Below are 26,560 nucleotides of genomic sequence, written 5' to 3'. Positions count from 1 at the left end.
CTGTTCCCAATTCTCATCCAGCCCAGCCCCTCCCCGACTGCCCTGCTCCCCGCAGCAGGCCAGTGTCTGCAGATTCTGGTGGCTTTACCTCCAAAGGACATTCAGCCCCCACCACTTCACCCCATCCCGCTGCCCATGCCAGCCCCGCCCGCTTGTCCCTCACCTGGGCGCTGATTAGCCCCTCTGGTCTCCCTGCTTTCATCCTCGCCCCACAGTCTTTTCTCCACCATGACCAGGGTGAGTCTTCTTTTTTTTTTGCGGTACGCGGGCCTCTCACTGTTGCGGAGCACAGGCTCCGGACGCGCAGGCTCAGCGGCCATGGCCCACGGGCCCAGCCGCTCCGCGGCATGTGGGATCCTCCCGGACCGGGGCACGAACCCGTGTCCCCTGCATCGGCAGGCGGACTCTCAACCACTGCGCCACCAGGGAAGCCCCGGCAGGTGGATTCTTAACCACTGCGCCACCAGGGAAGCCCACGGTGAGTCTTCTTAAACCTAAGTCAGATCAATCACTCACCTGCTCTTAACCCCAAAGTGACTCCTGAACTCAGCCTTCCCCTGCAGGCCCTGGGGGCCGGCCCCTGCCTACCTCGGGGACCTCCCCTTGCTCACTGTGCTCCAGACACACCCTGTGCACCTCCTCGAGGCACCAAGCTTATTTGCGCCCCAGGGCCTTTGCACTTGTGGTTACTTCTCCCTGGAACATCTCTCCCCAATATCTGCATGGTTCTGCCTTTCTGCATATGGGCGTCTGCTCAAAGGTCACTACATCAGTGACCCCCATCTGCCCAGTCTGTCTCCTCCTGCCTTGCTTGGCGCTTCTTCGGGACACTTGTCTGGACTCTTGTACATGTCTCTCAGCTGTTTGTCTCCCTGATGAGAACAGGGACCTTGCCCCCTCAGCCTCTCGCACAGGGCCTGGCACGTACTAGGTGCTTAGAAATACTTTAAAATGAATGAACAACCGATAGCAAGCCCCAGTTCTCTGGCCTCCGAGCTGCGGCCTCCCAGGCCCCGGAGGCAGGGGGCCCTGTGGCTGCAGAGCGGTCATCTCCCTGGGGAGTGCAGGCCCAGCAGAGGGGCAGCTCACCCCACCGTCACCCAGCATAATCAGAAAAGTTAGTTATAGCCCAGCACCTACCGCGTGGTAGAAAGAATATTACGGAAAGAAAACAGCGGAAAGGGCCGGGGGTTGTGAGGTGGGCAAGTAGGTGGCTGGTGGGAAGTGGAGGGAAGGGAGGCACCGGGAGAGGTGGGCAGAGCGGGTACTTAGAGGACCTTGACCACCAGCCCTAGAAGCTTGGATTGTGTCCAGAAGGCCCAGGGCCGGGGATTGGGGGCCTTAGGTGACCTTCGTTCTGCAGGGTGGGGACCATGATCCATAGACCCAGATCTCGTTGCTCCTGTGGCTTCTCACCGCATTTAATCCAATGTGCCCGTGGCCCACCAGGTCCTGCCCTCCCTGCCGCTTCCTGTCCCATTGCCTCCTCCAGCCCCAGCTCCCTGGTCCCTGCTCCAGGCGTGCTCCTTCCCTCACCTTCAGCCTTTGCCCCTTCTGTTCCTGTGCCTGAAACACGCTTCCCCTGATCTATGCAGGGCTGGCTCCTTCTTGGCCCAGCTCAGAGGTCACTGCTCAGGGCTCCCTCCCCTGACCACTGCCACCTCTTCCCAGCACTTGCCACCGTGGGTCATTGCCTCAATTATCTTTTCCACTTGTTTAGTGTCAGTCTGGCATTTTTTGGTTGTTTACTCTGCATCACATGCTCTTCCTTACACGTAGGACCTCATTTATTCCTCACAAAATGTCAGTGGTTTAGGTGCTATTGTTGTTGGGAACCGAGACTCAGAGAGGTTAAGCCCAAGGTCACCCCACTAGACAAGGGGCCAGGCTCTCGCCCCCTCACTCCTGTAGCTCCAGATGGTCAGCTCCCCGACAGCAGGGGCTCCATGGACGTGGTCCCCCTTGACGCCCCCTCCCAGCACAGTGCAAGGCACTGAGAAGCCTGTGACCTGTGATGAATGCCTGACGGAGGCCCAAGTCTGCAGGAGGGAGCCGTGGGCGGAGAGGAGGGCGGGGAGCCCAGGGGCTGAAGGACGGGCTGCAGGGAGCTGGCATGCCAGCTCTGCCAGTTCGACGGGTCAGGTCCAGGAGGCTGTTTAATCTTGCTCCTTCCCCTCTTGGGGACACGCCCTCACCAGCACTTTCCTCCTGGCGTCTCTGAGGACTCCCTGCTCCTCTCCCCCAAGAGGGCCCGTCTTAATGCTTCCTCCTCTGCTGTCCCCAAAGCCCAGACTTCCGCCCACCTGCTGCCCCCACGCCTCCACTCAGCCTGCTTTAGGGAGGGGGTCCACCCTTGTTCCAGCCCCCAGGGAGCGTGTCTTCTCTCCCAGGGCCTCTGGAGAAGGGAGTTAACCCTTAACGAAGTCCTGACTGCTGTGCTCTGTGTACTTGTGTATAATGCTTCCATCAGCCCTGGAGGGAAGGTTAATTTTTACAGAGGACCAATCTGAGGCTCAGAGAGGTTAAGTCGTTTGCCTGAGGCCACACAGCATGAGCAGCAGGCCTGGGATTTGAATCCAGCAGGTCTGTGTGACTCCTCAGTGTCTGAAGTCTCTGTCTAATCAAGAGACTTTTCCATTTTGCTGGATTGGTGATGTCTGATGACATTGGGACTGGGCCTCAGATTCCCAGCCTGGCAGTTTTCTGGTAGGAGCCTTGGACTTGTCTTGGTGCACAGGCCCAAGGGGCTGTGTGAGTGGTAGTCCCTGGAGTTGTGCAGTGCACGGCCCAGGCAGCTGGCTGTCAGAGCCTGCCTTTGTCTCCCAGTGGCGTCTTCGTTGCTTGTCTGGGCTGTCAGTAGCCTAGGGGTCCCTTTGACAGTTGCTCTGAAGTCTGGACTTCGTGCCTCTCCCCTCCTGTGCCCCTGAACGCCAGACTTGCCATTCCAGTCCCACGGCCTGTTCCCATCACACTGATGCTTTCCTACTGATCCCCTGGGTCTCTGGAAATAAAGGGTCACGCCTGCTTCAGGGCCCACCTCCTGAGGCTGAGGGTCAGCTTGGTCAGGTGGAAGAGAGCGTAGGGCTGAGGTTCAAGAGACCTGGGTTCAAGTTCAGCCTGTACCCTGACAACAGTGTCACCTTCTCTTTCTGAGCCTCAGTTTTCCTTCTCTGTCAATTGGGGGCAGTACGAATTGCCCTTGCTGCTCCACGCGGAGATTGTGAAGATGCAGAGCCTGTGACCGGGCAGAGCTGTGTGCCAGGAGGCCTGCACTGGTCTGCAGGTTGAGGTGACATGTACATTCCCAAATCAGGACTGGCACATGTGTGGCTCACAGGCCACCACTGTCCATTTCAGTGCCCGTGGCTGAACCAGGACACAGCACCCCCCGCATCCTTTCTTTTTTTTTTTGAATTGCAGAAAAATTCATATTACCCACAATAACCCATTTTAAAGTATACAGTTCAGTAGCATTTAGTGGATTCTCGATGTTGTACAACTACCACCTGTCTAGTTTTGAAACTTTTTCATCACCCCATAAATACCCGCCATACCCATGAAGTAATCCCTCCTCATTCTTCCCTCCCCCAGCCCCCGGTAACCTCTAGTCTGCTTTTTGTCTCTGTTTTGCCTATTCTGGGTATGATACATAAAAGAAATCATAATACTGACCTTTGGTGTCTGGGCTTCTTTCACTTCTTTCTTCACCTGTTTTAAGGTTCATCCAGTTGCAGCATGTATCAGAACTCTGTCCCTTTTTATGGCTGAATAATATTCCATTGTATGGATGTGCCATTCATCCATTCATGGACATTTGGGTCAGAATCCTTGTTAACGCAAGTGTCATGAACCAGCGGTCTCCAAACCTTAGTTCGTGCCGTCCTTCAGGAAAAATTTTTGAATCAGTCCTCCCATTAAACGTAAATTTGAAACCCACGCACCTATGGTCAGTTAATCTATGACACAGGAGGCAAGAATATACAGTGGAGAAAAGACAGTCTCTTCAACAAGTAGTGCTGGAAAAACTGGAGAGCTACATGGAAAAGAATAAAATCAGAGTGTTCTCAAACACGATATACAAAAATAAACTTCAAAGTGGATTAAAGACCTAAATGTAAGACTGGAAACCATAAAACTCCTAGAGGAAAACATAGGCAGAATACTCTTTGACATAAATCATAGCAGTATTTTTTTGGAATTATCTCCTAAAGCAAAGGAAATAAAGGCAAAAATAAACAAATGGGACCTAATTAAACTTAAAACCTTTTGCACAGCAAAGGAAACATGAACAAAACAAAAACACAACCCTACTGAACGGGAGAAAATATTTGCAAATGATATGACTGATAAGAGGTTAATATCCAACATATATAAACAGCTCATACAACTCAACATCAAAAAAACAACCTGATTAAAAAATGGACAGGAGACCTGAATAGACATTTTTCCAGAGAGGAAATGCAGATGGCCAGCAGGCACATAAAAAATGCTCACCATCGCTAATCGTCAGGGAAACGCAAATCAAAACAAAAATGAGATATCATATCACACCTGTCAGAATGGTTATCATCAGAAAGAACATAGGGACTTCCCTGGTGGTCCAGTGGGTAAGGCTTCACACTTCCAATGCGGGGGGCCCGGGTTTTATCCCTGGTCAGGGAACTAGATCCTGCATGCATGCTGCAACTAAGAGTCCAAATGCTGCAACTAAAGATCCCGCATGCTGCAATGAAGACCCGGTGCAGCCAAAATAAATAAATAAATAATAAATAGATAGATAAATAAATATTTTTTTAAAAAGAACACAAATAACAAATGTTGACGAGGATGTGGAGAAAAGGGAACCCTCCTACACTGTTGGTGGGAATGTAAATTGGTGCAGCCACTGTGGAGAACAGTATGGAGGTTTCTCAAAAAACTAAAAATAGAACTACCGTATGACCCAGCAATTCCACTCCTGGACATATATCTGAAAAAAACAAAAACACCGACTTGAAAAGATACATGCACCCCAATGTTCATGCATTATTTACAGTTGCCAAGAAATGGAAGCAACCTAAGTGTCCATCAACAGATGAATGGATAAAGAAGATGTGGTACATGTTGTATATATATGTAATGGAATACTACTCAGCCATAAAAAAGAATGAAATTTTGCCATTGCAGCAACATGGGTGGACTTGGAGGGTATTATGCTAAGTGAAATAAGTCAGACAGAGAGAGACAGGTACTGTGTATCACTCATATGTGGAATCTAAAAAACACAACAAACTAGTGAATATAACAAAAAAGAAGCAGACTCACAGATATAGAGAACAAGCTAGTGGTTACTAGTGGGGATTAAGAGGTACAAACTATTACGTATAAAATAAGCTACAAGGATTTATTGTACAACAAGGGACTATAGCCAATAATTTATAATAACTATAAATGGAATATAATCTTTAAAAATTGTGAATCACTATATTGTATACTTGTAACTTATATAATATTGTACATCAACTATACTTCGATAAGAAATGTGGATTTGTTTTATATATATTACTGCTACACTAATATGTCCAGTACATTATAAAACCCATGTAACGTGTAGACATCTTAAAAAGATACAATTTAAAAAATGATGCTGCTTATATTTTTTCTCACACCTGCGCTGGAGTCACTTCCCATCATAGGTGTTAGCTAAGGATAAAAATGTGTCTGGGTCATATTGAAATTCTAGTTCCTTATTATAGAAAAGTTGGAAAGCAAAGTGAAGTGGACAATGGACAATAAACGCTCTGCAGCCTGCACCTCAAGTTCACTGTAGGCCACATCTGAGGTTCTGTTTTCCTGTTTGTGTGTTTGTCTGTTGGGTCTGGGCCTCCTCATAATCATAGTTTCTGGGGAGGCGAGAGGTAGGAGGAAAAAGCATGAACTTCAGAGTCAGGTCCCTGGGTTTCAAGCCAGCTCTGCCACGTACCAGCTGTGTGACTCTGGGCACATTCACCAATACCTATACCTTCCCTGCTTCATCTGCAAAATGCCGATGATGCTGATTGTCCTCGTTAGCTGCTGCTGTGTAACAAGACACCCCAAAATGTAGTGGCTTAAAACAACAAACATTTGTTATCTCACAGTTTCTGTGGCCAGGAATCTGCTTAGCGAGGTGCCACTGCCTCTCACATCATGGTGTCAGCCAGGGCTGCGGTCTCATCTGAAGGCTGAGGGAGGATCCATTGTCAAGCTCACTTACATGGTGCTGGCCGGACTCGTTCCCTGTGGGCCGCGGGGCTCAGTTCCCTGCTGGCTGTTGACTGGAGGCCTCTCAGTTCCATGCTGCGTGTGTTTCTCCATAAGGCAGCTCAAAACCTGGCAGCTGCTTCAATCAGAGCAAGCAAGTGAGAGGAGTCAGGAGGGGGTGAGCACGATGGAGGCCAGGTCTTTGTAACCTCCTCGCGCAAGCGACATCCTGTCGCTTTTTGACGCATTCTGTTTGTTTAGAAGCAAATCGCTAGGCTCAGCCCACAGTCTAGGGGAAGGAGATCGCACAAACGCGGAATACCAGGAGGTGGGGTCTTAGGGGACCACCTCTGCTGGCTGCCAGCCCAGCTGAAATAGACCTGTCTTGGAAGTTGTTGGGGAGCACTTAAGGAGGTAACACATGTTACACTTGGGGTCCTGCAAGTAATTGACCTGTTGCTCTGTAATTGACAGGATTGTGACGGTTGTATTTTTTTCATTTATCATTCTTTCCACTTGTCAGGGCCTGGGCAACAGGGAAGGGTGGGACCAAGGACAGGGCCTGAGACCCCAGAACAGCCCGTGGCTCTGCAGAGCAGAGGGGAGCACAGAATGGGGCTGGGCACGTGCCCACATCCGGGGGAATAAGCTGGGGGCTTGCTGGCTTGGCAGTTTACCACCCAGAGGGCTGAGACCTCTTCTCCTGGGAGGCCAGGTCCAGTCCTAGAGGAACTGTGGTATCAGGGCCCAGGAAGACCTCTCAGCACCTGGCTGGAAGGGGAGTGGGGCCACATCTGTGGTCAGAGGGTCCTCAGTGCCTGCAGCTGAAGAAGAAGGCGATTGACCCCGCCTGTGCTGTGTGACCCCAAGCAAGTTCCCTTCCCTCTCTGGGCCTGCCCTCTGAAATGCATGCTTAACACCGGCCCTGTGGCTGTTTGGGGTGAAGAGGGCTCACAGAGAGGCAGGCAGCGGGCCGAGGGGGTTGGCAGCCCTCCCCTCCCCTGGGGCTGGTACTGGGAGGGGTCTCACGCCTGCCCCTGCCCCTCCCCCGCCACCGCAGGTGTTCTCCATCGTGGTGTTCGGCTCCATCGTGAATGAGGGCTACCTCAATAGCCCCTCAGAGAGCAAGGAGTTTTGCATCTACAACCGCAACCCCAATGCCTGCGGCTACGGCGTGACCGTGGGCGTGCTTGCCTTCCTCACCTGCCTGCTCTACCTGGCCCTGGACGTGTACTTCCCGCAGATCAGCAGTGTCAAGGACCGTAAGAAGGCCGTCCTGTCTGACATCGGCGTCTCGGGTGAGCCCCCATCCCAGTGGGCACCCCCCAACCCCAGCACAACAGAGTCCGCAGGGGGCTGTCCTGGCCGTGGTCCTCCTCAGCCTCACGCACACCTGGGAGGCGGCTGCCACCCTTCTCCCTATTTTCCAGATGGGGAAACTGAGGTACAGGCAGGTGAAGAGACAGACTTGGGGTCACAGGGCTGGCAGCAGGGAAGGGTGGAACCAGGGCTGGGCTGAGACCCCAGAACAGCCCACAGCTCACGCGGGGAGGGGAGCACAACGACCAGAGGAGTTACCCCTTCTTTCAGTGGCCTCCTCTGGCCCCTTCCCTGGTGGAGCCCCGTGAGAAGTAAGCAAGGCGATGGCTGAAGGCCCTAGCACACAGTAGGTACCCCGGGAGGGCCAGGACCTGGAGCTGGGGAGCCACCGTGACCTGCCACCCTTGCCCTTCAGAAATGGCCTTTGGCAGAAGTACCCTGGTCTCTGTCCCCATGAGTTCCGAGAGACTGATTGGAGGGTGCTTGGATTTGGTGTCACTGGCCTGGGGTTGTGGTCTCAGGTGTCTGGCTGGGACCTCCCCCCACTTCCTGGCCCCAGGACTCTCAGGATGTGCCTGGCTTGCAGGCAGTGAGGCCCGGGGTCCCTTAGACTTGAAGGAACTAGAATGACATGAGTGGTTCTCAAACTTCGTTCCATGGAGCCCCTGGGTTCCCCAGCAGTGTCTCTGGGAGGGGCTGGGCTCTAGGCACCACCCCCGGCACACACGCTTTTTATCCTGAGCAGCTCTGGACTTCTATGGATAGACTGTGGGCATCTAGAGATCTTGTTGCCACAGGGCTCGCACCACTAAACTCCCCAGACCTCGGCTCTCCAAGGGCCCCTCACTAACCTCGGGGCCTTGTGAGGCTGCAGTCACACTAGTGGTTGAAACTCAGACCTGCTGGCCCCGGCATCCCCTCATCCTCCCCTGCCCAGTTCTCTGGGAGGCTGCGGGGTTGGGTGGACGCTCCTCCCAGAGAGCTGCAGGTCTCAGGGTGGACCATGGGTCAGTCAGGGATTCAGCCAGGAAATGTGTGTTGGCTGAGGTTAGAGACACGCCGGCCGAGGCTGACTGACTTTTCTCTGTCTCTCCTCCCCTCTGTGTCTCCCTCCCTCTCACTGCCCGGCCCTCCCTGGATCTGCTCCCGGCCTGGCTGGTTCCTTTCTGTGGTCTCTCTCCCGCTCTGCATCTGACCGGCCTCTCTGTTTCCACCTGCACCTTGCCTGTGCTCTCCCCACTCTGGCCCCCACCTCCTCTCCCTTTGGGGGTGGGGGAGCGTGGGAGACGTGCTCTTGAACGTCCCCCGTTCCTCGGTTTCCAATCGCCTCCCTCTTCGCCCTCTCTCCCCGCGCGGGCGTCTGCCTGGCCCCGCGCACACCCCAGCCTTCTGGGCCTTCCTGTGGTTCGTGGGCTTCTGCTACCTGGCCAACCAGTGGCAGGTCTCCAAGGACAGCCTGCTGAACGAAGGGACAGACGCGGCCCGGGCTGCCATCGCCTTCTCCTTCTTCTCCATCTTCACGTGGGTGAGTACACCGCCCACCCAGCCCACACTCGCCGGCCCCAGCCAGGCTCCCGGGCTGGTGGCCTTTGAGCATAGCCATGGACTCTGTTCTGCTTCTCTCCTCAATGCTCATGGCGGGGCTGCTCCCTGAGGAAGGAGACTGTCCAGCAAAGACAGTCAGGTGGTGGTGGCAGACCCTGGCTTTGGTGCAGAGCACCATTCCTGTGGTAATGGACTCCCCTCCCAGCCACTCCAATAGTTGGGTGGTAGGTAGTTACTGTCCCCTTTTACAGATGACAAAGCTGAGGCCTAGATGGGAAGATAAGGCCTTGAGGTTCAAGGCAGGGAAGGAGCCCAAGCAGAGAGTCAGGAGACCTGGGTCAAATCATGGGGCTGCCTCTCATTTTCTGGGCCTCTGTCTTCCCATCTCAGGTGTCTGGCTGGGACCTCCCCCCACCAGACACCTCCACCCCCAGGTGTCTGGCTGGGGAGATTGGATTTGCTGTGGGGTGTGTCACAAACGCAGATGGCCACGGGGCAGGCAGGATGTGAGAAGGTGTGAGTGGACCGGGTGGCATGTGCACACCGTCCTAAAAGGGTACCCTCTGCCCGGCCCCTGTTCTGAGCAGTAATGGGGACCCACAGAGGCCAGGTCTTCCTGTTCTCCCAGGGAGCCCAGAAGTCTGAATTTCTATGAGAAATCTGATCTTTATGTGTTAGCAATTTGTTCAAGTTTAAAGAAATATATTGTGTGGGTCCAAAAAAGCATGTCTCTGGGCCCCACTGGCCAGAGGTCACCCCTTTGCAGGCTCTAGACCACGGGGTGTTGAGCACCCATCAGCGTGACAGCAAGGCTGGTCCTTCTTTCCCACTGGTTCCAGGTCCTCTCGATTTACTTTTTCTTCTCTCGTCTCCCTCCTGCAGATATCTGGGCTCCGTTGCCACATCCCTAGGGTTCTCGCCTCCCCTCTGACAGTGCCCCCTTCCCTCCAGGCCTTCCAGCTGTCCTGACCCCTCCTGTGAAGCCTTGCCGCAGCCAGCCTTCCTTGTCCCCCCTGCCCTCCTGGGCCTGTCCTAGACTTCTTCCTTTTTTGTGGGCTCCTGGCTATCCCTTTTCTCTTGGGGGCGGGGCTTGCAGAGGAGGAGTGGGTGATTGGACACCAGGACTTCCAGGGGTGGGTCTGAAAGCCTGACTGACAGGTGCCCACCAGCCCACTGCAGTCAGCCTCCCTGCCGGCACCTCTGCCTCTCCCTGTTCTTCCCCACTGGCCTCACCCCTGCTGTCTCCTGGCAGAGCCTGACCGCAGCCTTGGCCGTGCGGAGATTCAAGGACCTTACCTTCCAGGAGGAATACAGCACACTGTTTCCCAGCTCAGCACAGCCGTAGGCCCGCCCGGCTTCCAGAGGCAGGGAGCCCTAATCATGCCCAGTGGCAAGGTTGGGGGGCAGCCCACTTCCTGGACCGGCCAAGATGCCAGGGCGTGCAGGGCGGTGGAAAGCTGGCTAGAGGGGCCAGTTAAGACTCACCATTCGCTCATTGCCTCCTTTGTTTATTCTTCATGTGTCCGTTCATTCAGTAAACATTTATTGAGCAACTGTTATGTGCCTAGTGATGAATCAGATGTGGTCCCTGGCCCCAGGAGCCCACATCCTGGGGAGGCGAAGACAGACAAACCGAAACCTCCCCCAAATGTTCTGCACAGGCTGTAGAAGGGCTGGAGGTGGCTCCACACATGGGCTGTCAGGGTGCCGAGCTGTGGGCTGAGAGCCCGTCCCATGGCTGCAACATGAAGGCCGATTTTCCAGTCGCCATGGAGGCTGGCTGCCAAGGGGGGTCTGGCCCAGGACATCAGAAGACTCATGGTCTGGCTCTGCTCTCGTGTGCTTTGTGACCCTGGGCAGACCTGTGCACCTCTCTGAGCCTCAGTCTACTTCCCTGGACTGAGGAGTGATAATGGACCAGCCTCTCAGGGCTGTTGCACAGATGAAACAAAGCTTGGCACAGGGCTTGGCACAGAGATGCTCAATAAATGTAGGTTCTTTTGTTCATTCATTCATTCATTCATTCTCTCCAAGGAGTCAAGGACACCTTCATAATCTCTACTTTGGGAGTGATTCCCGTGTGGTGAATCCCTGTTCTTCCAAAGGACCTTGGCCCCCATTTCTACACAGGTTCCCTCTGCTGCCCTGGAGTACAAACTGGCCCCCAGGGCAAAGCACTGCACGGTGGAAATGCCACAGAGAGTGCACCTGCTCTGAAGAAGCAGGGCCAGGTGGACCACCAGGTCCCTGGGCTCTGAACAGAACGCCCAGCCTCACCTCTGCACCCCAGTCCAGCAGGGGCCCACACCCCTCCATGGCTCCTGTCTGTGGCTCTTTGAACTGGCTGGCTAAGGGAGGTCTTGACTCAGTGGGGATGGAGGAGTGACCACAGATATAGCACTAGGTGCCTGTAGCTAGAGGCCCCTTCCTGGAAGGGTCTGCAGAGGTCATCTGCTCCAGCCCTCTGCCTCCGTGCAGACCCCAGTGGAGCCAGGGAGCTGTGGGAGGACCAGGTCTGCAGAAGTTCCTCTCAGGGACTCATTCATTCATTCATTCATTCCCCTTGTGCTCTTGTGGGCTCACTGATGGCTCAAGGGTGCTGACAACGTTGCTGGTACCCCAGGGGGGACTTTCCACCTCCCTGCTTCTCCAGGCTCCTGCATCCGAGTGCCCCACAGCCAGGACCTCTTACCAACATAGTGGAAAATACAGGAGGGCCACTCCTAACCTCCTCAGCCCACCTCATTGAGGCCTGGTCTGCCTTTCCCAGGCCCCTGGCCCTTTGCCCCCTGCCTCTCACCCATTGACCCTTTCGGGTTCCTGGTTGACTCAGTGCCTCGTCAGCAGGCTGATCAAAAGGAAGGAGGTGGGGAGGGCCGTGGCCTGGGAAGGGGCAGGACCCCTGTGTTTAGGTCTGGGTTCTGGCACTGACTGCCATGAGTCCACCCTTTTCTAGGCCTCAGTCTTCCCAGACCCCAAACAAGGGTATGTAGAACATTAGCATTTTCCCATCACAGGCAGATTACCTGGATTGGGAAGGTCTCTGGAGAAGACTTTCAGTGCAAACCTATAAACATTGTCGTTTAATGACAGATTTAATTTATTCCCTAGCTTGGTGTGATCAGTGTCATTGTCCTTCATAACAATGAAACTGCTTTTACTGGAAAAGAACTTCCCGCTTATGCATTTATGCGGTAGACAAGTCTTTCCCAACTGGGTCCTGTGAAAAAAGGGCTTCAGTGGTTGGATAAGGTTGGCAAATGTTGCTTGCCATAGTTTTCCCCTTGGGGATCCCAGCATATATTAGTCATTAGTCAAAGCTCTGACAAGTCCTATAGTCTTCTATTTAACTCAGTTTCCCAAACTTGTTTGGTGAAGCATTTCAGTTAGAATTAGGTTCAGCGACAAATGACAGAAATCACAAATGACAGTGGTTTAAACAAAGTCTAAGTCTGGGAAGACAGTCCAGGGCTGGCATAGTGGCTCCAGAAGTCTATAGTGACCCAGGCTTCGTCCATCCCTATAATTTGGCTCATGGACCTCATGGTCCATTATGACAACTAGAGCGCCCGCTATCACACCTGCATTCCAGGCATCAGGTCAAAGGGTGGGACAGAGAACTTGGGGGTGACCCATTGACTAGAACTTAGTCATATGGCTATGCCTAACTGCAAGAGAGACAGAATAGCTTTTAGGAGATGCCGACATTTCTCTGTCCCACCAAAACCTTTTTTCTCCATTCCATCTAACTCCCTAAGAACACATCTTGAGAAGGATGCTGTGGGCCTTGGGGGCATTTTAACACTCCAAAATGAAGACTCTAGAATTTTTGTTGACCCAGAGTGACCTCTGGGATTAGGGGCCATAGGGCAGGTGATTTCTGAAGTTCTTTGTGGCTAGAGAGTGTGGTTCTGGGCTGGCTTCGAGGACGGCCTTCCCTCCTCCCCAGTCAAGCTTGTTTCATCTTCTGTGTTTTGAGGATATTTAACCCTCTATTGCCCGTGTCCTGTGGACTAACCTCTACTAACCCAGTGCTCTTGTCTGTCTTTCCCCTAACCGTCCCCTCCCGCCTGTCCTTGTCCCCGCCGACCCCCGTCCCCAGGCGGGCCAGGCTGTGCTGGCCTTCCAGAGGTACCAGATTGGCGCAGACTCGGCCCTCTTCTCCCAGGACTACATGGACCCCAGCCAGGACTCCAGCATGCCTTACGCCCCCTACGTGGAGCCCAGCACCGGGCCAGACACCGCCGGCATGGGTGGCACCTACCAGCAGCCGGCCAGCGCCTTTGAGCCCGAGCCCCAGGGCTACCAGTCACAGGGCTACTGAGCCACAGTGACCACCTGCCCCCCGCCTGCCTGTGACCTGCCCCAGCTGCCCCCTGCTCCCCTTCACACCCGGCCCCCTTCTCCCTCCCAGGCTGCCCTACCCGGTCCCTCCAGGTGGTTCCACTGAGGTCCAGGGCAGCTCGGGTGGGATGGGGCAGTGAGGTGTTGGGGGGGTATCCACATGTGTGTGCAGGTGTGTTCAGCAGGGCCCTGGGGTGTTTGCATTCGTTCCTTGTGTCTTCGAGCGTTCGTTGAGCACCTACTATATATCAGGCCTGTGCTTGGCATGAGTGCTGAAAGACAAATGGTCCCTGGAAGTGGGGAAGAGGAGATGTGGAGGAGGCCCTACTGGTACCAGAAGTAGGAATGGAGAGAAAACTAGACCCGGAGGATGCTGGGAAGGTTTGGCTGCAGGGTGTGAGCACCCACAGGACACTGGGGGCTGTCACCCGCTAGAAGTGACACAACCGCCCTGCTAGGAGTGTTGGCCTGTCTCCATTTTATGGCTGAGGAAACTGAGGCCTGGAGAGGTCAAGGTCACTCACCCAGGGTCATTCAGGCAGCCAGTGATAGAGATGGGGCCAAGCCCAGGCCCCTGACTACAGAGCACCTGCTGTCCCCTGGCCTTCCCACCATCCCCCCTCCCCGAGCTGGGGGCTCCACCGCTCAGTGCTACTGTCACTCTGGGAGGGCTTGGGGACCTCAGCCCATGAGACACCCTGATTCTGCTGCAAGCCAGGGGCCTGCTCTTCCCCGACTGTTCCCTCAAGTGGGACAGCCCTGCCTCCAGGCCCCTCTCCCCACATCCCGCCAGCCCCTCCCCTGGCCGCCTCCCAGGGCGGGAGAGCCAAGAGGGCGGGCCTGGCTCCCGTGTGCTGCTCCGTGCTGCGCGTATCCCACCAGGAGCTCCAGCACGCCTTTGTGGCCTCCTGGCGACTGACCATGTCCCTGCCTCTCGGAGGGGCTCGCTATGTCCCTGCCCGGGGCCGAGTGGACGAGGAGGCCTGGATGGGGAGCACGTCGCCCAAGGTTACAGTGAGTGAGTGGCAGGGCTGGGCTTGCTACCTGGTCTCCTTGGTCCCAGCTACCCAGCAGGTGCCCCATTCCCTGCCCTTGTGACCTCCCAGGAAACAGAACTGATCTGGGACACTGTGTCATCTTCCCTCATTTGGGGTCAGCCAGGGTCCCAGGGGCTGGGACAGCCAAGCCAAAGCCTTCCAGAAGGCCTGCCAATGGCCGGTCTCCCTATGGGAAGACAGGGGCTCTAGACCCAGCAAGGCCAGCCTGCAGTTGCTGTCGTGGGACAAACTGTCCTCAAGATGAACGGTGAGAGCCCCTGGGGCGTGGAAGGCTCCGGGAGGCCACAGGCTGTAGGGGAGAGGGTGGCAGGTGTCCTCAAAGGCACAGGGAGGGTTGTGGGGGACAGGGAGGGACTCTTACACAACGTGGGCTCTCCACTGAGCCTTAAGGGTTGGGGAGGCCTTGAGAAGAGGGGAGAGGTGTGGAGAGACCTGGGGCCCAGCGTCCACCAGCCAGTGCCTCGGGAAGCAGGGCACTGGAATTGCAGGTCAGCACGGTGCTGGGTGTTCCCACCACCAGCCCCCACGAGAACCCTAAGGGGCAGGTAATATTTGTTCACTTGCCTGTTGATTCAGCAGTTATGGGGCATCTGTGCTGGGAATATAGAGGGTGGGGTCCCTGCCCTCAAGGAGCCGACAGTCGTCAGAGGTGAGCATTAAACCGACAGCTGTATCCAGGGTCCATTACAGGCGTGAGGCGCTATGCGAGTGCATGACGGGCTGCGGCTCCCCAAGGAGGGGCCCTGAGGATGGGCAGCAGTTAGCTTGGCAATGAGGGAAGGAGAGGAAATTTCCTAGGCAGAGAAGTAGCATCGTTGTCCCCACTTAAGGGGAAACTGAGGCTCAGCACGTGAATTAGCAGTGGAGCATGGATCAGGTCTGGTCAAGTCCTCCCAAGAGGCAGCGGTGACGGGAGAGGACCCCAGGCAGCCAAGTGACAGCTGCTTGTTGCTGACTTCAGTTTTCCACATCTGGGGAAGGGGCTCTATCTATGGTTCTCTCCCCCTGGGTGGCCCAAGTGGGGACAGGATGGGGCTCTGGTATCTGCCAGGTTGAGCAGTGGAACCGGTACCAGAGCAGCGGTTTGCGAAAAAGGTAAGGGTGGGAGTGGGTGTGTTTCTGGCAGAGAGAAGCTCTGTGCCCACATAGGATTCTATGAGAAGTCCTCTCCCTCACCCACTCCCCACCAAAAACATCCCTTGCTGATGGGCACCAGGAGACCCCAGGGTGCTGCCCATCTCTTCCCCTGGGCACCGACCAGCTGCTGGTGATGCTGGGCTAGAGGGCAGGATACCATTTAAACTTTACCCGGTCGCTGGGTGTTTATTACAGACTCTACCTGCCACCCCAGAATGGGAAAACTTACAAGGCCCTGCCAGGATTGGGGGCTGCTGAATCCCCACTAGTCCTGGGGTGCTGCCCAGACAGGGTCCCGTGGTCAGGCTGTGCTGCGGCGGGGGTGAGAAACAGGAGCAGGGATTTGCAGGGCGGGAGTTGATTGAGACCCAGGGCTCCCGACTCCCCTGCTGAGTGGTTGGTGGGGAAGCCCTGCTCCTTCTGTTGGCTGAGGACAGCCCCCGGGGACCCCAAGCTTAGAGCCTGTGCTCACAGGCCAGCGGTATCCCCTTTTCCCTCCCTGCTGCCCCTCTCTGCCTCCCCCTTGCTTCCAAGCCCTTCCTTGGAGAAGGGCACCCCTGCAGTCCGACCTTGCTGAGTTTGGGCTCCCTTCTCCCGTCAAGCGCAAGAGAGGGCCAAGGAAAACTGGGTTCCACACAAGTTTAGAGCTGCACGGACGCTTAGGGGTGGTAGAGTCTGGGCCAGGAAGACAGTGACTTGTCCAAAGTCAAGCACAGAGCCAGAGGTTCGGGATCCAGGTCTCCTGTCTCCGAGTTGACACTCGTCCTGCTCCATCACAGGCATCTGGTCCACCTGGGTGTGTAACCATTGAGGGACTAACTCCCAGAGTGCTGGCATCTGCTCCCCACTCCACCCTTCCCTGGTGGTTCTTGATCTTCGAAGACTGTTGGGGGTCCCAGGCTTCCCCCCACGTTACCCCTCGGGAGCCCCCAACCTTGGCCCAAGACCCCTTTGATTCTCTAAGGAGCACAAAGGGGGAGCATCCCTCCCAAGAGTTTGTGGGAGGATGGACTTGTCCATCCGTCTCCCAGCGCTGCCCCTTGATGTGACGCTCGCCATCCCCTGGTGCCCACAACCCTTGTCTGGGTGCCCTGGCCCTTCCCGCAGCGTTACTGCCTGTGTATAGTATAAATATATATATTTTCTATATATAAGATGTATAATATAAGGCTCCACAAATATATCTCTGTGTGCGTGTGTGTGCAGTGAATGGCAGTCCCCATCCTGGGCCCCCACTCTGGACTCCCCCACCACCTGGTTAAGTCTCAAGAGTGAATCCTGTGGCCCCATGGCACCCTCCTCTATGACATCCGTCCATTTGTGGTGAACCAAGTGAAGGTGGTGACTTCTGGTGACATAGTAATAAAGTGAAGACTCCAAACCCACCAGTGGACTGCAGAGTGTCACGGTGTTTTTTTGGTTCTTGGTGAGTGTGGCTTGGCATTTGCCCATCCCCTCTGTCTCCCCTGACCTGGAACATGCTTTATTTGTTCATTAATGTTTAGTAAAAAGTAAAGTCATTACAGATGAAGCCAATGCCCCTCACCTTCACATGTGTGCATGCACGCACACCCCATCGCCACTCCCTTTCCTGGTCCCTTCCCCAACCACACAGGCAGCCAAGGTTAGCTTGGCCTCATTCCTTCCAGACCATTCCCATGCTCTTACGTACACATGTTTGCAGGGCGCTGTTTTTAAAGTTAGTGGCCCTCAGCTGCCACAGGATTTATTCAGACTCTGTAAAGTGCCAGACACTGTGCTGGGCCCTAGGAGTTCAACACTGAACCAGGTAGACACCCCTGCCCTTGCAGAGGTGGTCTTCCAGCAGGGGAGATGGACGTTAAACCAACGCGCAAGCAAAAATCTCAACTGTGTGAAGTGCTGAGAGAGTGTCAGAAGATGCGGTTTAGACCTGGGCCCCTCTGAGCAGATGACCCTTAACCTGAGCTGTCTAGGATGAGCAGGGGTTCGCTGGCAAGAAGGTGGGCTGGTGAGCATTCTGGAGAGGAACTAAAACGCTGTCCTGTCTGGGGAAGAGCTTGAGAGTGGCGGACAACGGAGAGAATGTGGAGGGTACTCGAGTTCCACGGCGCAGGGTCTTGAGGCCTGCGTAGGGGTTTGGTTCAGAGTCAGTGTGTGGAACCCACTGAAGAGCGAGTGACCGTCCCAGTGTGTTCTTTAAAAAGACCACTCCGGTGGTGAGATGGCAGTCGAGGTTGCTGCCCAGTGTTCAGACAGGAAGGTCACCATGGCGATGAGAAGAGTGGAAGAAGTTTGACGGAGGAGCAGATCAGTAAATAATGGACTGACTAAAGAGGGGTGAGGTAGGTGTGAGAACACCTCCCAAGTACTGGAAGTGCTGGAGGTCAGGCTGGCGGGGAGGAGCAGGTGAGCTTGGCTCTCAGTATGGACCTGTCAGTTATGGTGCTGGCCACGCCCACTCCCCTGCTCTCTGCAAATTCCGCAGTAGTCCCGGCCTGGGAAATAGCCTCTAGGCCTCTGATTGGACAGAGGTGAACACCTGATCCACGGGCCGCCCCTTCACAGGCTGATGTGTCCCTGGGCCTTGGCGCCATGGCTGTTATAAAGCACCGCCCCCCCCCGTCCCACCCCACCCTATGACCAAGCCAATCAGGTTGCTTCCCTCGGCGATGGAGCAGAGGGACTGGTCAATCGGGTGGGCGGAGACTCAGGAAGAGGCGCGAGTTCCAGGAGAAAGTGGAGAACCGCAGGTTTCAGCCTACCCAGGTTCTGTCCTGCTTTGCTTTAAGGAGGCCCGAAGGCCGCAACTGCTTGCAATCAGAAGAGCCCCACCACCCCTGGAAGGCCCGCCCTTGAGGCTGCTGTCCCCCCACCCCCAGCCCGGCGTGAGGAAGCGTACCCCTGGGACACAGTGGGGCCGGGCTCCAGCCCGCTAGCTTCTGCTTGACCCCGGGGCTCACCTGTAACAGCCTTTCCCCTCAGTCTTCAAGAAGATTAATGGAATTGTGATCATTTAGTAGTCACACCGTCCTCTATTTGCACTTTCTGTCCTCGTCATCATTATTCCGGTATTCCCTCCACCCTTTACAGTTACCACTTGTCACATATTGCCAAAGGACTTCAAAAATTGACATCGAAGGACTCAGATCTGCCATCTGGGATGGGGGTGGGGGAGCGATTCAGAGGAAAGTGTCTCAGGTGGAGAAGACTGCGCCCCAAAGGGGATGAATAGGACATCACAGTGAAGAGCGTCAGCCTTCCAAGATGACCAGCGCTCCACACTGTGATGTGGGTTTTAGAAAGTTATCACGGGGTGGCCATTCATTGGACTGGAGGGAAGTCTGTAAAAGCCTGAGGCAGGACAATTTGCAGAAGTGTGAAAACCCTTGAAAAAAATACTAGTTTTCAGAATCAGGGCCGCTACATAATTTGCAGAGCCCAGTTCAAAATTAAACGCAGGGCCTCTTGTTCAAAAAGCAGTAAAAAAAAAAAAAAAAAAAAAATAGTGCAGTTAAAGGTACTAAAATATAAAGATTTTTCCTTTCAAAATATTTTATTACTTTTTTTTTTTTTTTTTTTTTTTTTGGGTACGCGGGCCTCTCACCGCTGTGGCCTCTCCTGTTGTGGAGCACAGGCTCTGGACGCGCAGGCTCAGCGGCCATGGCTCACGGGCCTAGCCGCTCCGTGGCATGCGGGATCTTCCCAGACCAGGGCACGAACCCGTGTCCCCTGCATCGGCAGGCAGACTCTCAACCACTGCGATACCAGGGAAGCCCATTTTATTACTTATAATGATAAGTAAGAGGTAATAGTGATACATGAGTAACACCATAAACCTAAAATTGAAAAATAAATTTTTTATTGTCATAATTTTATATAATACAATAAATAATAATACCTTGTTAATATGATATCTGATCATTAAACTATTCTGGCTTACTTTTTTGTAAATTCATTTATTAAGTCATCAAAACATACTTTTGTCAACTTCATTTCCATTGACATTAAAAGCTATGACAGTTATTCTTGGCAAATGCAAGATCACAAATAATTTTTTATAATTTTTAATTTTGAGGATCTTTCTGCTGATGCAGTTGTTACTGGAGTTGTTAAGAATATTTTATAGGCTGTCACATTAGGAGAAATTTCTGATAAACTACTTCAAAATATATCAAATATTAGTACATCTAGAACTGATGATTCTTGTGGAACAATTTTTCTAAAAAGACTTAACTCTTCATACAAACCAATTTCATATGTCTGAATTTAATTTTATATGTAAAGTTATACAGTGACATTTTAATGTTTCCCCTAACATTTTCTGTAACTTGTGGAAGTTGTGTAAGAAACTGAGTGACTTCATGATTTGTATATAATTTTTTTTTTTTAATTTGGTTGCGCCAGGTCTCAGTTGAGGCAAGCGGGCTCCTTAGTTGCAGCTCACAGACTCCTTAGTTGTGGCATTAGAACTCTTAGTTGCAGCGTGCATGGGGGATCTAGTTCCCTGACCAGGGTTTGAACTCGGGCCCCCTGCATTGGGAGCATGGAGTCTTAACCACTGCGCCACCAGGGAAGTCCCTGTATATAATTTTAATAACCTGTTTATACATTTGCTTGCTCTATCTTCGATTACAAGGAAAAATTAATTTAAATTGCCTTCTTCATTAATAATGAAACTTCAGTGAAAATAGAATTCTTTTCTGAAGAATATGATCTTTAAATTTAATTTGTATTTCTAAGCCTGTGACTACTTGCTTTGCAGTGCTGCAGCGGTTTTTAAAACCAGAGGTTCTAGCTCTAATGAATTCTGATGACTCCCTGGTATGCTTTATTGCAACATCCATGTGTATGCTTTAGTTTTGTGATAATTTGCTGACATCTTACTGTGTGAGTGCTGGCAGCTCCTGTCCCAGACTTAGGCCGCAGAGCTTATATTTGGTTAGATGCTACAGAACGGGCTCTTCCATATGGGGTTCCTTCTCTCACCACGGCCTTGGTGGACTGCTACCATCTTCTACTGCTGCCGATCTGGGCTCAGATCCTGGCCCCTTGCAGCCCCACGGTGTCCCAGATTGCCCAGCCAAATGGGTGCACTGGGGTGGCCAGGCCAACTGCTCAGCACCCATACTGCCCACTGCCTGCTGTTCTTTTTTTTTTTTTTTTTTCTTTTTCTTTCTGCTGTTCTTGATGGCCAGAGCCTGCTTGCTGCCACCTGGTGTATCTTCTCCGCTCATACACATGCATCAGCGTCCCATTCGACTTCTCTTACAAAACAAGTTCAAGTAGGGCTTCCCTGGTGGCGCAGTGGTTGAGAGTCCGCCTCCCAATGCAGTGGACATGGGTTCGCTCCCTGGTCCAGGAAGATCCCACATGCTGCGGAGCGGCTGGGCCCGTGAGCCATGGCTACTGAGCCTGTGCGTCCAGAGCCTGTGCTCCGCAATGGGAGAAGCCACAACAGTGAGACGCCTGCGTACCGCAAAAAAAAAAACCAAGGTCAATTATTAAGAATTTCAAGATGGCGTATGCTGGCATTAAACCAAAAGCTGGGTCCATTCTGAGAGCAGGGCTCTGTGTGACTGCACAGGTCACATGCCCATGAGTTCAGCCCTGCCCAGAATACTGATTCTGCCCCCCTCTCCATTTCCCCTTTATTCTATTCTGAATCTCTTTTTTCCTTCTCCTTTTACTCTCTTTGTCAAGTACATAGCTACACTTGACTGTGGGCCTGTAATATTGTGCTAACAGAAGAAATACATATTTGGTCTTCATCCAGTCCCAGTTCCTGGCACAGAGCTCCTAAAATCCTTGGAATTTCTGAATGATATGGGTGAAAGAAATGTCTTTTATTATTCATAATAAGCCCCTTTCAACCACACCTGAGCAGATGTTAATGAGGTGACTTTTGGAAAGCCTCTAAGGATGGGGGATTAGTTCCAGGGGTACCAACCATGTGCTTAGAGGGTGGGAACTTTCAGCCCTACCCCCTGACTTCTGGAGAGATCGGAGGGGCTGCAGGTTGAGTTCAATCACCAACAGTCAATGATTTAATCAATCATGCCTACATCATGAAGCCACCATAAAACTCCGAACCAAAGGGGTTCCAAGAGCTTGTAGGTTGGTGCTGGGAGGATGGCAGGCCTGAAGAGGGTATGGAAGCCCTGTACCCACTTCCACATGCCTTGCCCTATTCATCTCTTCCATCTGACTGTTCCTGAGATGTATCCTTTTATAATAAATAGGTAAAAATAAGTAAAGTACTTTCTGGAGTTCTGTGAGCCATTCTACCAAATTATTGAACACAAGGAGGGGGTCATGGGAACCTCTGATTTATATCTGGTAGGTCAGAAATAGTTTCTGAAGTGAGGGCAGTCTGTGGAACTGATCCCCTAACTTATGGGATGGGACCCTAACTCCTAACTCCAGGTGGATAGTGTCAGAACTGAATAGGGTTCGGTTAGGACACCCAGCTGGTGTCAGAGAATTGGTCAGTGTGGGAGAAGCCCCACACTTTTAGTGTCACAAGTGTGAGTGGGAGTAGGTATAGAAGAAAACAGTGTTTACCTGCTGTATAGCCCAGGGAACTCTACGTCACTATGCTGTACAGTAGAAATGAACACAACATTGTAAAACAACTATACCCCGATTAAAAAAAAAAAAAAGGAAGAAAACTGTTTTTTTCTTTTAGGGCCAGCGCTATGCTAGGCACTTTGTATTATCTATTTCACTTCTTCAACGCCTATGGATAGAGGCACTAAGCTGATCCCATTCTACTGAGGAGGAGCTGGGTAGAGCCAGGGTCACACTGGGGCAGAGCCTGAAGCACCATAGTGCACCCAACTTCAAAACCCATGGCTCTGCTGCGCTCTAGAGCCCGCGAGCCACAGCTACTGAGCCCGCGTGCCTAGAGCCCGTGCTCCACGACAAGAGAAGCCGCTGCAATGAGAAGCCCACGCACCGCAACGCAGAGTAGCTCCCACTCGCTGCAACTAGAGAAAGCCGGCGCGCAGCAACGAAGACCCAACGCAGCCGAAAATAAATAAATAAATTTATAAAAACCAAAAAACCCATGCTCTGGGACTTCCCTGGTGGTCCAGTGGTTAAGACTCCACACTTCTCCTGCAGGGGGCGCGAGTTTGATCCCTGGTTGGGGAACTAAGATCCCGCATGTTGGGCGGTGCGGCCAAAAAAAAAAAAAAAATGCTCTTAGCCACTTTGCTGCTTTTTGTTGAAATATTTTTATACACTTTCAGTAGTTCACATATCCTTAAAGGCTGTTTTATGCAACAATTCCCCCGGCTCTGAATATTTCTGGATCAGCAAAGGCTTCAGCTTTGGTACCCACCCATCCTCTGGGCTTACCCATCTCTGCTGTCTTCCCAAGCCTGTCCCAATACATGTCCTAGAAACGCTACTTCAAAGGTTTGAGAGAGCTCCGACAAAACCAAAAACCTTTTACTCAAGCTTTTTCCAAAGTCTGCAGGCTTCTCAAGTCACATCAATTGGGTGGTGGCATCGGTTGAGCCCTAGCGTCAACATGGCAGACTCCCAGACCCATCCTTGGCCCTTTTCTCAATCCATACTCGCTTCCTGGGTGAGCCCATCTGGTCTGTTGGCTTTAAACATCCACCGTATACTGACCACTCCCAAGGTGACACCCCCAGCTCAGGTCACTTGTAGATCCAAGCGCCTTTACACGGAGATACCTCGTCGACATCTCCCATTTAACATACTCAAAGCCCAAGTCCCGATGACGTTCCGCCCTGAAACCCAGACTCCCCAGCTCAGTGAACTCCGTCTTCCGCATGTTCAGGGGGAAATCCTTGGCGCGGTCCTTGGTTCCCCTTTCTGTCGTATTTCACATCTGATCCATTGGCAAATGCTGTAAGCTCTTCCTAATTCTCCATTTCCACTGTGGCCTCTAGTCCAAGCCCTTCTCATCGTTCTCCTGGACCACGGCAGGAGCTGCCCAGATGGCATCCCTGCTTCCACCGTGGTCCCCTCCAGTCTGTTCTCAATGCCAGCAGCCAAGATATAACTATTCAATATTATCATAATCACTGCTCCCACTGTACGGTGCTATAATGTGCCAGAAACTGTTCTAAGTGCTTTCTTTATATTAACTTTATATAATCCTCACAATATCCATACAGAATGAGTACTATTATTATCATCATTTTACAGATAATGAAACTGAGGCACAGAGAAATTAAATAACTTGTCCAAGAAGGGAGGGATAAATTTGGAACATGGGGTTAATAGATACACACTACTAAATATAAAATAGATAAACAACAAGGACCTACTGTATAGCACAGGGAACTATATTCAATATCTTGTAGTAACCTATAATGGAAAAGAATCTGGAAAAGAATACATACATACATATATGTATATATACATAAAACTTATCCAAGGTAACCCAGCTAGAAAATGGTGGAATTGGGAATCTAAAGACCAAAGAATTCTTAATCACTAAGCTTTTAAAATACAGGTTAGAGCTTCCCTGGTGGCACAGTGCTTAAGAATCTGCCTGCCAATGCAGGGGACACGGGTTCGATCCCCGGTCCGGGAAGATCCCACATGCCACGGAGCAACTAAGCCCGTGCACCACAACTACTGAGCCTGCGCTCTAGAGCCCGTGAGCCACAACTACTGAGCCCATGCACCACAACTACTGAGGCTGCGCTCTAAAGCCCGTGCTCTGCAGCAAGAGAAGCCACCACAATGAGAAGCCCGTGCACCGCAACGAAGACCCAATGCAGCCAAAAATAAATTAATTAATTAAAAAATAAAAAAAGATAAAATACAGGTTAGCTCATGGTCCTCTTCTGCTTAAGACTCTCCAGAAAGTTTTCCTGTCCTTCTGAGCATAAAAGCCGGAGTCTTTACAATGACCTACATGGCCCCACAGGATCTGCCTCTGCCACTTCTCCCATCACATGTTCTCCAGCCACACTGGCCTCCTCACTGTGTCTTGAACACACCTAGCACGTTCCTGCCTCAGGGCATTTGCACTTGCAGTTTCCTCTGCCTGGAATTCTCTTCCCCACTCCAAGTCTCTGCCCACATGACACCTTCTCAATGGCATCTTCCCTAGTCATGCCTTTAAAAACAGCAGTCCCCACCCCCACTTTATTTTCCTCCGTAGCACTTTTTACCATTTAACATGTTTGTCTGTTTATTTCTTTACTGTCTGGCTCTCCTCACTGAATGTACATCTCACGAGAGTAGAGATCTTGTCTTTGCTCTATCCCAAATACAAAAGTACCTGGCATTAAAAAAAAAGAGAGTGGATATATGTATATATATGTATAACTGATTCACTTTGCTGTACACCTGAAACTGACACAACATTGTAAATCAACTATACTCCAATAAAAATTTAAGAAAAAAGGTACCTGGCATAGAGCAGTTAGGTGCTTAATTGGGAATTGTTGAGCTACTGAATTGATCTTCCCACCAAACCTCCACTTTTCTCTGTGTTCACCATCTCAGAAAAAGATGCCATCAGTCTCCAGTTCCCGCCGGGGGTCTTATCCGAGATTTATCCCTCTCTGCAGAAATCCACCCCCGGATCTTATTGACTCAACTTCCTAAATTTTTTTTTTTTTTTGCGGTACGCGGGCCTCTCACTGTTGTGGCCTCTTCCGTTGCGGAGCACAGGCTCTGGACGTACAGGCTCAGCGGCCATGGCTCACGGGCCCAGTCGCTCCGTGGCATGTGGGATCTTCCTGGACCAGGGCACAAACCCGTGTCCCCTGCATCGGCAGGCGGACTCTCAACCACTGCACCACCAGGGAAGCCCCCTAAGTATTTTTTAAACCATCCACTTCCCACCATCCTTCTGCCACTTCCTTGGTTCTGCCCTTTCACAACAGATGCCAGGAATGCATACAGTAATACACTGAGTTTGCATATTTTGAATTTTTCTGTGTCTTCTCCACCCCTGCCTCTCCCCATCCATCCCCAAGTCCTCCCAACCCGGGCCCCAACCTGCTCCTCCTGTCTCAGGAAACCCTCCACCATTGGCCCAGCTGCCCGAGCCAGGCACCCAGGAGGCATCCTCAGCTCCCCTCTCTGCCAATCTAAGGCCATTCTTTCTATTTTACCTATTTGGATATTTTGGAAAACTGCCCATTTCCTTTCCTCCTCATGGCCACCATTCTAGTCCAGGCCACCACCCCTGGACTTTTATTTGGGTTTTCTTAGCAGCCTCTTAGTCCTGGTCTCCCTGCCTGCTGCCTGGCCTGGGGTGATCTTCCAAAAACACAAGTATGATCACGTGACTCTCCCACTTAAATGAAGCCTTACTCTTTCCCGTGCACCCTCCCTGACTTGCCATCCCCAGCATCCTGCCACATTCAACTTCAGCCATTGCCCAACACCCCGCAACCCACCCCTTGGTCGTGCTGTTCCCTTGGCCTGAAATGCCTTCTCCCTTCTCTGCCTGCCCAATTCCTCTCCCCTCCTAGACCCAGCTCCGAGGTCACTTCCACTGTGAACTCTTCCCTGACCACCCCTTCCCACCTCCCCAGCACTGTGTAATTACCACCTTCCTCACCGGGGGCTCACTCATCCAGTTCTCACGAGCAAGGTCACCCTGGCTGAGATGATTAACAGGTGAAAAAGCAGTTTGGGGGGCCCAAATGGCAAAGGCCTTAGTAAACATCTTCTGTGAATCTGGGACTGTTCCCAGAATCCCAAGGTCAAATGGTAGATGCATGTGGCATGAGAAGAGGGAAATGGGACTGGGAAAGAGAAGGAGAAGGGACGAGAACCAACATGTTTGGAGCAGATTCTATGTTCTCGTGCTAAAGGCTCTGAAGATGCTACTTCATTTAATCATCATCACACCGCTGGGAGGTAGTAGGGATTTTAAAAACAAAGGAACTGGTGTATAGGATTTCCAAAACTAATAAAGGTAGCATTTCAAAGCCGTGGGGGAAAGAAGA

The 26,560-nt window shown here is 52.3% G+C and overlaps 1 protein-coding gene across 4 annotated transcripts in view; it reads left to right on the top strand.

Moving 5' to 3' along the window:
• Positions 1-17,011, top strand: part of SYNGR1 (synaptogyrin 1) — a 28,952-nt gene extending 11,941 nt beyond the window's left edge. For 2 of the 4 annotated variants that reach the window (XM_033866014.2, XM_033866015.2), the window contains exons 2-4: positions 7,283-7,520; positions 8,928-9,067; positions 13,190-17,011. In XM_033866014.2, coding sequence (XP_033721905.1) covers positions 7,283-7,520; positions 8,928-9,067; positions 13,190-13,411 — 600 coding nt within the window. In that variant the 3' untranslated portion in view covers positions 13,412-17,011. Of the gene's footprint in view, positions 1-7,282; positions 7,521-8,927; positions 9,068-9,969; positions 11,095-13,189 lie in introns of those variants that run through there. The other 2 variants (XM_033866017.2, XM_033866016.2) reach the window with 2 other exon arrangements.
• The last annotated feature ends 9,549 nt before the right edge of the window (positions 17,012-26,560 follow it).

Source organism: Tursiops truncatus, chromosome 11 (assembly GCF_011762595.2).
Source record: "Tursiops truncatus isolate mTurTru1 chromosome 11, mTurTru1.mat.Y, whole genome shotgun sequence".
Classification (NCBI taxonomy): Eukaryota; Metazoa; Chordata; class Mammalia; order Artiodactyla; family Delphinidae; genus Tursiops; species Tursiops truncatus.
Note: the sequence above shows the minus strand (reverse complement) of the source record. Positions and strands in the feature narration are given on the sequence as shown.